Consider the following 11,017-nt stretch of genomic DNA (forward strand, 5'->3'; position numbering starts at 1 on the left):
TAATATCCTCATCTCTACACTTTGATCTTCTGCTTATGTGCTCAAGTTATAGCTCAATATTCAGTTCCATATAACATAGCAGGTCTAACTGTCATTTTGTAAAATTTTCTTTTAAGTCTTAGAGGGTACTTTATACTGATAAAAGACACCCGATGCTCTTCTTTATTTCAACCATCACGCTTGTATTATATATAAGACATCTCTCTCAATCCCTCCATCCTTTTGTAGAAATGATGCTAAATATTTAAAACTCTTAGTTATAAATAACTTATTATCTCCTATCTTAACAATTATCTCATTACGTTTAATATTACTAAATTTAAATTTCATATATTCTGTTTTTATTCTACTAAGTCTAAAACTTTCACTTTAGCATTTCCCGTAGATTCAAGTTTAGTATTTATTCTTTTACGTGTCTCATCTATCAAAATAATATTATCTGCAAATAATATGCATTGTGATACGATACTGGAAATGTGTCCAGTTAGTTCGTCATGATTAGTGTAAAAGGATAACGACTTAAAGCTGATCTTTGATGCAATCCTATCTTTATGGGGAACGTTTGGATCCACCTGAAGTCTTCACTCTTATTATCATATTTTCATATATATCCTTAATTAGTTCAAGATACGTTATACTAACAAGGTCGGCGCCGAAGGCCAAAACCTAATCTTCTTGGAGTTCCAGTGTGAGAAAGACCTCAGAAATGACTGAGGTGGAGCGGCTAGAGGCTGAGCGCCGCCACGGCCGAGTTCTGAAACCAGAGGTCGGTCTTGTAGTCCTGCGCGATCTCGCGCACGAGGCGCTGTAACGGCAACTTGCGGATGAGCAGCTCGGTGCTCTTCTGGTACTTGCGGATCTCCTTGAGAGCCACGGTCCCGGGGCGGAAGCGGTGAGGTAGAGGAATCAAAGCAGCAAGTGGCGAGCGGCAGGGAGAAGCGGCGCAAAATCGCGAACAGAAGGATCTTTACCAAATCGCGAACAGAAGCGGCATGTGCGACGTGAGTGGAAGAGGAGTTGTGCTCGCCCTTGATCTGGGAGGAACACAACGTGAAGACGCCTCGTCACGATCGCGTGTGAAGACGCCTCGTCGCGATCGCGTGTGAAGACGCCTCGTCGCGATCGCGTGTGGCGGCAACGGAAAAACTTGCTGCGGAGAAGAACCTTGCTGTGGAGACGACCAGGAACAAAAATCGCGTGGAGAACGTCGCTGCGGAGAAGAACCACGCGGTGTAGAGGAACAGGACAAAATCGCGATTTCGCGATTAGAATTTTAGGGTCGGCGGAGATGGCTCTGATACCATGTTATCAAAATATCATTCAAATATCATAATGAATCTTATTCCATTAAGAGATACAAGCCCCTATTTATATAGGAGTTTTATGGACCTATTCTATGAGATTTATTCTAAAAAATATAACTAACTTAGTTATATTTATTAGAATAAATATAACTAATATTTAACCAATAATTCTTATATAAGAGAATTAGAGTACTTAACCTCCATTGATCAAATATTTTTTGTCTTTATTATTAGGTTAACTTTGTAAGTCATTCAATGCTTTGTTTCCCTAGGCACTTCTGTACTTTTAATAGAACATCATCTGATCCAACTACTTTTTCATTTTGCATCCTATATAAAGTTTGTTTTACTTTTGAAGTTTAAATTCTACGATAAAAATTTAAATTTTTATATTCATTTGACTTAAATTATCTAAGTTAAGTTGATCACTTAAATCTTCATTAAAAAGTTGATGAAAATACATCTTCCATCAATCTTTTATTTCCTTATCATTTACTAATACCCTAATGCATTCATTTTTAATACATGTTATTTGAATAAGATCTCTTATCTTCCCTCTCTCTCTCGCTTTAAATATTCTATAAATTTCTCTTTCCCCTTCTTTTACATCGAATTTTTGATATAATGTTCACAAGTTTCATTCACTGATTTCTTAGCCTCTTTCTTGGTCATTATATATTTCTTTAAGTTTTCCTCGTTCTTACAAGTATATAATACCTTATAAGCTCTTCGTTTTTCTTTCACTTTCTTTTATACTTTCTCATTCCATTACTAAAATTTTTTACTTGGTGGTGCACGTCCCTTTTACTCACCGAGTATACTCTTGGCTATTATTTTCAACTTTGATATTATCTTATCCTATGTCGCATTCTAGTCGTCATATATTTCTCCTAATACTTGTACTCCTATTCTCTCCTTTAATTTCCATCACTTATTCTAAAAGTCATGCATATTTTTTTTCTATTGATACTATGTTTAAGATGTATATCCAATAATACTAATTTATATTAGGTAGTTAAGTTTTCTCTAGAGATTACCTTGCAATCTTTATAAATATTTCTATCTTTCTTCTTAATCATAATAAAGTCAATTTACGATTTATTATTCCCATTCTTGAATGCAATCAAGTGTTCCTCTCTTTTCTTAAAAAACATATTAGTTAGTACAAGGTCATATGCTACCTTAAAATCCAATATAGTTTTTCTTTCTTCATTTCTTGTTCCAAACTCACAACCCTCATGCACCCTACATATTTCTCATTTTTCACTCCTACATGCTCATTTAGATCTCCTCCTATAAAAATCATTTTGGTTAGCGGAATATTTTGTAATACCTTATCAAGGTAATCCCAAAATATAGATTTGATGTGTTCATCTAATCCTACTTGAGGTGCATATATATTAATTACATTAATATTTTTTTTCATCACCACTACTTTGAGAGCTATAATTTTATCCTCCTTTCTAATTACTCATACTACTTCATCCTTTAGTGAACTGTCGATAATAATTCCTACTCCATTTTTGTTTTACTTTTTCCTGTATACCATAATTTAAAATTCGAATTCTCTATCATCTTTGCCTTTTCTGCTACTCATTTTGTTTATTGTATACATAAAATATTAACTTTTCTTCTAATTATCGTATCTATTGCTTCCGTTGTTTTACTGGTGAGTATTCCTAGATTCCATATTCCAAATTTTAGATAATTAGATTTTCTATAATATTTATTCTTACCTATTCTATGGTGTGAGAACTCTTGCATATTTAACATTATAGTTGGATCCTGCAACGTGTTCTTTACGGGGAGCATCTTAGCATTAACACAATAGTTTGATGGATCCATTCATTGAATATTTGCTTGTAAGTCCATGTTGGCTGACAACTTAATGCGCAACCCTCGCCTTTTTTCAACCGGACATGGGACCGGCTTTGGTGGGTTTACTATGAAGTAACTAATATTGTTAAATTAGTAAATTATGCAATTATCAAAAAGAGTACAACATCATCAATCTTATGATATTTTTAAGTTATTATCTTTCTAGATCTTCTGGCCGCTCAATGTTGCATAAGAGAGCAAAAGTTGAATTCCATCCCCTTGGGGTCATTGGTGCTATTGTTTCTTGGAATTACCCCTTCCACAATGTGTTTAATCCCATGCTGGCAGCGGTATTTTCTGGAAATGCTGTTGTTATAAAGGTATTATTTAATCTTTTTGTTTTTTCCTTTTTAATTTAATATCATGTATTTAGAAGAACAATGTATTTCACTTTAGTGTTGTGAAGTTCTTCAGAATCATGGTTCACTGTGGAAATTGCATGGGGGATTATTTCTGTTGAAAGCTGACAATTATCTATTTGAAATTTTACGAATGAATTTTCTGTTTTCCATATGTTTGATTTGACCTTCATTTTCTAAGACAGCTTATCAAGAAAAATAGTCGCCTTATATCAAATTGAATCAACTTAACTTACTTTTGCTAGTTTTTAGCAACCTAGTTTCTTCTGAAAATTCAACTACTGGAAACGTCAGTATATTTGACATCTACGTGATTCATGAATAAAAGAGAGCTGGTGTTGGGGTTTTCCCATTTCAGATAGGCCAGGGTTGCAAGGAAAATCAAATCACATGGCTTTTGTTGATATAGGGGCAAACCATTTTAGTGCTATTAATTATATTAAATGATGTGAGCTAGATTAAAAATGATGCAATTATATCTGGGACCTCTTTGCAAAATCTATAATTCAGGCATGATTTGTGAGCGCTTGTTTGACCCTATCAATGATTAACACAATTCGATGTATTATCTTTTCTACTAATCTTTGAGAATCTTTATGTGCAAATGAAACATCTATTAATGGTCTCAGGGTCTTTATAGTTTGTATATTCTTTCATCTAGCATTATGCGAGTCAATTTGATTTAAAATTAAGGTGGGGTGTGGATGTTATCCTCCGTTCATTATAATGCTGGACAAATTTGTTGTACAGTTCAGTTGGAGGTGATCTAACTAGACTGTGAGTTTGTAACTATGTTTAAATAAAATGACCAAACTGGTCGGTTCAAATAATCATTGTCAATTATGATATTTTCATTTGCCTGAATTGGAAAAGAGATTTGCAGGTTTCGGAACATGCAAGTTGGTCTGGGTGCTTTTATTTCCGAATCATTCAAGCTGCTCTTGCTGCTGTAGGAGCTCCAGAAAACCTGGTTCACATAATTACAGGGTATTGTTGGTTCAGGAATACATAGGTGTGCAGCTAACTATATCACATTTAAGTCTAATTTCTGATTTTACCCTTAGATTTGCAGAAACCGGACAAGCTCTTGTCTCTTCAGTTGACAAAATTATCTTTGTTGGTTCACCTGGTGTGGGCAAGATGGTAATCAGTTTTATTATTATTATTGTTGACTATTTACCTTGGTTGCAGTCTTGTGTTAATTTTCTTGTGGGGCATGGCATCATCGAAGATAATGTTGCTAAAATTTTTGTACTTTTGATGTTATTTGTACTTTAATAAGAGGAGTCAACATCGTGCATTGTTGGTGCTTATTAACTATTGTTTTGGCCAGCAGCTGCTTGGTATAGTATGAAACAGGCTATATCCGGAGGGCTTCCAAACAAAGATCAGGGGTTCAAGTCCATATAATGGTTTTATTGGGAGGGGATTAACCTTTTGCTCCCACCCTATGTCTTGTAGCCATCCTTGGTCAGGACAAAAAGAAATAGCTTGTGATGTGCATCTCTTGCCTTGGAGACAACCTTTGTTCTGTACATCTACCTAGATAGTCTATCCTCCAATGCACTTACATCTTATGGGAATATAGACATTCAAAATCCTAAAAAATATTTTCCTATTTTCTGCAAAATAAAAATAGTATTAAGTCTGTTAAAAAATGTGTTAGGATGACCATAAATCCCATTACAAGTTAGGAAAGAGATCTAACATCCCCCATAGGCATGAGTGTCTCTTTAGTTGCTGTTGTAAGTAGTGGTAGTATTAACAAGGTCGTAATTATTGTTGTCATGATTAGCTTCTTTGTTGGAAAGACTTCTAGGCTTCTGGTTGATGTTCTACTTTATAACTGTTAAGAACTAGTTTGCATGTAACATAAATGTCTTTCCATCAGTTCAAGGTTTTTGAATGCCGTAACCTATGCTTGTGAAATTATTTTGTTACCTTATTCATAATTTCTTCTTTCATGATTATTTCAGATCATGCAGAAGGCTTCAGAGACCCTAATACCAGTCACACTTGAGCTTGGTGGAAAAGATGCTTTCATAGTGTGCGAAGATGTAGATTTGCCTTCCGTATGATAAAAAGCTAACCCTTTTCTATTATTAGTGGAGCTTGTTTTATATTTATTTTTTCCCCTTATCATAAAAATCATATCTAGACAAAATATTATATGCAAATATGCCAATTTCTGGCCTCTTCAATTATAATTTGTTGTTTTAGGTTGTGCAAATTGCCATGAGAGGTGCTCTTCAATCCAGTGGACAGAATTGTGCTGGCGCGGAAAGGTTCTATGTCCATAAAGACATCTATCAATCCTTTGTTACCCACATAGTCAGACTTGTGAAATCAGTTTCTGTTGTAAGTACGAATATCCAACAATCCTTTCCAGCAAATAGTTGACCATTGAAGTCTTAATTGAGTTCTAATCTTTTCCCTCAACAGAAGTGAATACTTTTACCTCTGCTTCTTTTATTAAAAACTAAAAGTAGAAGTTAGAAAGTACCACTTCATATTTGTCTTGGCCAAGAATTTCTCATTATGACTTGTTTAGCAGGTGCTGTGACCAAATCTTGTACTTGATCCCTGAATTTGCTTTATTCTTTTGTCCAAAATTGAATTGTTATCTTGATCTGGATGAATGAATATGAGGCAAGAAGGGGAGGGGAAGGAGCATAGTTATACTAATATTTTTACATGGTTTTCAAAATCCCCCAACTTAGGCTACATATGCGGCTGCTTACACAGATTTTGCGATGAACTTTACACTAGCCACATATAACCACAGTATATGTTCATTCTCTGCTAAAAAATGTATTTGAATCAATTTTACATTGTTGATTAATGTTGTTTTTTTTGCTGTGTGTGATTGACAGAGCTCTTTTATGTGAAAGTATGAATCGGTTGCATCAATAAGTATGTTTTATTCCACATATATAGTCTTTCTATTGATATGAATATTTTTAATACTACATACACAACACAAACTCCAAATATATGTTATGTAGTGGGATTGACAACATATTGCCTGCATATGCTTATGAAACCTTGCTTCGTCATAGGTTTTTCTTGGTCCATTCCCCTTCCTATCTTCCTTCGAATTCATCACCTCAATAAACATGCAAAACTCCATCCAATAAGCAAGCTATTGTTGTTTTTGCCTTTTGGTACTTGTTATTCTTTCATATCAACTTCCTAGTTCCTTATCCAGCTACTTTAAAGTCTCATTTTCCCTAAATTCACAAGCATCATTTTTTTTCCTTAACAATTTTGTTTTACATTTTTTTGTAAGGTAAAGTTATCCCATCACCTTCAATTATAGGAAGAAGTATTTTTCTGTGGCATTGAGACCCTTTTTTACTTGGAGAGAAAATAGGGGAGAGAGAAACAGGTAGAAAGATTTAAGGAATTTTAATTTTAAATGAGATGAATCTATCTCTATTTACATGCTCATCTCCTCTTCCATTCGCTCACGATCTTTTGACAACAATGCTGAACTATTAGCATTAAGACCTGAATCCAGAGCTCCCCATCCTTCTGTTTGTCTTCAATGCACCTCCATTGCACTCCCTTTGCCTGGCATCATGAGTAGCAATAGCTATGAGGAAGCCAAACAGGAGGTGACCAAGGAGCTTATCTACATTGTTGTTGTGGTTGAACCACTACTTATACCAATTGGTCATCAATCAACAATCTGATGGAGGATATTGAGGCAGTTGTAGTAAAAATCAGGGTGCTATTGGATGTTAGTGGCTCCACCATGGATGATGACTATCAGGATGAGATTATAGAGGAAACAGTGCTTGAGGTGTTGGCTACGTGATTGTGTACTCAGTCTCAGTACAGTCCTTTTCTTTCTAATATTTTGGTTGGTTGACTGATCACCAGGAAGACTATGATGATAGGGAGGGAGGCGTGATAGTGTTGAAGAGGACATGGAGGGAGGAAGTGGCTAAAATTAATAAAATTTTATCATCATTTTCTTATTTCTATCGGCTCAACAAGTAAAGATCTGAGTTTTCTGCCTCTCTTTATATCTATATACCCCTCCATATCTATCTTCGCTAGTTTCTATCTTCTCATTTAAGTCTCAAGTAAATGGAACTTCAATGTTTCTGGTAATCTGGTTCATATTAATTTTTTGGAATCTTAGATAGTCTTATTAGTTGTCCTTGTCATTTAGATACATCTCATTTTGCCTAAATCCACATGTAAAAATAAGTGATTCATGAAGTACGTAGATTATTTTTTAGCATCATGATAGAAATATTATTGTGATTTCTGTTAGATTATTTATCATTATTACCATATTTATATAAGAGTTGATTGATAACTCTCCTTGGGTGTTGATTCTTCTCTTGTTTGAGAGTCTTTTGTAGGGACCTCCATTAGCTGGAAGGTATGATATGGGTGCTATTTGTATGCAAGAACACTCGGAGAAGCTTCAAAATCTTGTGAATGATGCATTGGACAAAGGAGCTGAAATTGTAGGAAGAGGAAGGTTTGGCCATTTGGGGGAAGATGCTGTTGATCAGTTTTTCCTTCCAACTGTGATAGTGAATGTTAATCACACAATGAAATTAATGCAAGAGGAGGTAGCTAATATGTCTCATGCATCAACTTGTGTTCCTTGTTATGGTTTCTAAGATTAGCTATGTTTTGTAGGCTTTTGGGCCAATCATCCCAATTATGGAGTTTAGTTCAGATGAAGAGGTTATTAAACTTGCAAATGATTCAAATTATGGTCTTGGTTGTGCTGTTTTCTCCGGAAGCCAGAAACGTGCAATTGCTATAGCTTCTCAATTACATTGTGGTGTAGCAGCTATCAATGATTTTGCTTCTACTTACATGTGCCAGGTAAATATTAACATCTGTTCTTGAACATTGTCATCATCAAGACAACTATAGAATCTTTTGGTCACTTGAAATCCATATAATATCATCCTATTTTCTCTATACTTTTATCAACAGTTGGTAAATACTAAAATTTAAAGTTAAAGGGTTGAGGTCACATGGTGAGGGAGTTAGTGTGACCTTAGTGTCCATTATTGTACCTGAGTCTTTATCTCCTTTTCTCAGTGAAAATCTTTTGGTAAATAAATGGCATCCCTATACGATGCTGTACAACACTGTCATTGTCATCATGTATAATAGCAGCACCCTGAATAGATATTTATAGGAACCATTAATTTGCTTTCATGGGCATGAGTTGGAAGAACCTAATGTTTAGTTCCTTTCAATTGGTGTTATGCAAGCTTGGCAAACAACAACAACAACAACAACAACCAAGCCTTATCCCACTAAGTGGGGTCGGCTGGTTGTTGTTGTAATGAGTGTTTGCCTTAGTTTAACGCTGGCTGGCAACCTAACGCAACCCTCCTCCTTTATCCGGGCTTGGGACCGGCAATGATAAGGTACACTTATCACAGGCGGAGTTTATCTTTCATGAATTCTACAAGGGAATTCTGGCAAGCTGGGCAAACATACAAGGGAATTCTAATTGTTAAAATTTAGTGTATCTTTCATGAATTGCTTATCAGATTGTTTCAATGCAACTTTGCTTGGTGGTCTTTGAAGTTTCTTCATGATTATATAGTTGAATGAAAAATATGCTATCCCCTTTTTATGTTTTGTCAAAGAGATTGATATTGGAATCATTTTAACGAAATTCCCGCCCGCCCGCTTTATATATATCCAACTTGCCATATTTTATTTCTAATTTGTCTTGTCCTTGATATTTAGTCATTACCCTTTGGTGGCGTAAAGCATAGTGGATTCGGGAGATTTGCTGGTGTCGAAGGACTGCGGGCTTGCTGTCTGGTCAAGTCAGTAGTCGAGGATCGATGGTGGCCTTTTATCAAAACAGTGATACCAAAACCCATCCAGGTCGACTATTATAGCTCATCACAACTGAAAGGTTGCTGATTTTGCTAAACCACTAACTTTTGTTGCATTATGGACAGTACCCAGTTTCAGAGAATGCCTTTGAGTTCCAGGAATCTCTTGTCGAAGCACTCTATGGCCTTTACATACGGGATAGGCTCCGGTCGCTGGTTAATGTAATGAAGATCATTTCAGCACACAACTCCAAGTCTGAGAATATGAAGAAAAGGCAGTAACCATGTTATTTGGGCTATCCTACATGTCAATTTCTTTTCAGTGCCTGTTTCAATCACATACTGTAAACTGCTGCTGTATTGACTTCGATTATAGCTTGTGGTCGTGCTGTGTCACTCTATTATGCTTGTGTAGATCATTCTATCCCCTTTTCAGAGTTGATATGTATTTCCTTATAAAGGGTAGTTCAGTGCATGATACTCCTGCTAATGCGGAGTTCCAGAGAAGGATCTATCGTACAGGTTGTTTCTGTATCTTTCTTTATATATATAATGTACTATTATTGGTTTTAAATCTCCTTACTTTTTCTCCCTTTCCCGTGCTTAACTTGAGATCCAATCTCTACCTTTTTTTTTTTCCTAAAACCTTGGTCTATTCCTCACTTCTCATGAAATTGCCACACTCAACATTATGTTCTCATGAAAATTGCTTCCCCCTTGTGACTTCACCTAAGTTGTGACCGTGCCTTCCCTCAGCCATCAAGGTAGGGTTTGGTGACCCTATTTAGAGCTTGAGCCTTCTCATGGAAGTCCTAACCCTAGTAGCCCTTGCCGAGGGCTGACGTTATTGTCATGCCTTGCCTTTTCATTGTGTTTCCTCAGTCCTTGCCCTTGGTTGCCTTCGTGCCTCTTCTTGTTGCCTTGTTGGAAGCTTGACGCAGTCTTAGTAGTGATGTTTCAGTGCCAATCATCTCCCCTATACTTTCTCAACTGATAACCCTACTTTCTAACATTATTGTAATGTATTTTTGTTTCGGTCATCGACCTACTATCGATGCGGTTTTGGGTAGCCTTTTGGATTTTGTTTGGCTTGGTGGAGAGGGTTGTAAAAGGCCTCCCTCTGTGTAGATGAGTTTTCCCTTGGTGTTCCATGATTACACTTTTGGTCTTCAGTCTTGTTGGCAACCTTTTCTTTGAACTTTTGTTAATGTTGGCAAGGGTGCTCACTGCTTCATCATTTCCTTCTTGCACAACAGTTGTATTGCTGCGGTGGTAGAACCACCCTCGCTGCATTGTATTTGTTGGTGAGTTTCTCCTCGTTCTCTATTCGGATTATAATAACAGTTGTAACCCTAACCCTATTGCTTGACCCAAACAACAAATGTTTTCAAAATTCGTCATTCATGGACTGTTCTTGTGTAAAATGACAACCTCGAGGTAAAGGGTTCTTGCGTAAAATGAAAAGACCTTGAGGTAAAGGGTTGACTTTCCTACTTAGTACCCTTATTATTATCAGGATGATGGTTTAAGTATCCTATTTTAGTCTTGGGGATAACTAGTGTTTTGCTGTGTGTTGCAATATGAATTTGTATTATTTTGTTTTGGAGTTATCATGGTTGTTCTAACATGGGTGGCATGGTTG

At 36.0% G+C, this 11,017-nt stretch overlaps 1 protein-coding gene across 1 annotated transcript in view; it reads left to right on the forward strand.

Annotated features, from left to right (window-relative positions):
- LOC141814702 (aldehyde dehydrogenase 22A1) overlaps positions 1–9,785 on the forward strand; it is a gene marked incomplete in the record, with an annotated part of 17,837 nt that extends 8,052 nt beyond the window's left edge. Inside the window, 9 exon segments of the mRNA XM_074702639.1 lie at positions 3,349–3,502; positions 4,425–4,528; positions 4,606–4,684; positions 5,518–5,613; positions 5,762–5,899; positions 7,918–8,133; positions 8,204–8,395; positions 9,281–9,424; positions 9,502–9,785. Of these exon segments, the coding sequence (XP_074558740.1) occupies positions 3,349–3,502; positions 4,425–4,528; positions 4,606–4,684; positions 5,518–5,613; positions 5,762–5,899; positions 7,918–8,133; positions 8,204–8,395; positions 9,281–9,424; positions 9,502–9,657 (1,279 nt within the window).
- Positions 9,786–11,017: the final 1,232 nt, after the last annotated feature.

Source organism: Curcuma longa, chromosome 21 (assembly GCF_044706935.1).
Source record: "Curcuma longa cultivar G26 ecotype Majalengka, Jawa Barat chromosome 21, ITB_CL_G26_1.1, whole genome shotgun sequence".
Lineage (NCBI taxonomy): Eukaryota > Viridiplantae > Streptophyta > Magnoliopsida > Zingiberales > Zingiberaceae > Curcuma > Curcuma longa.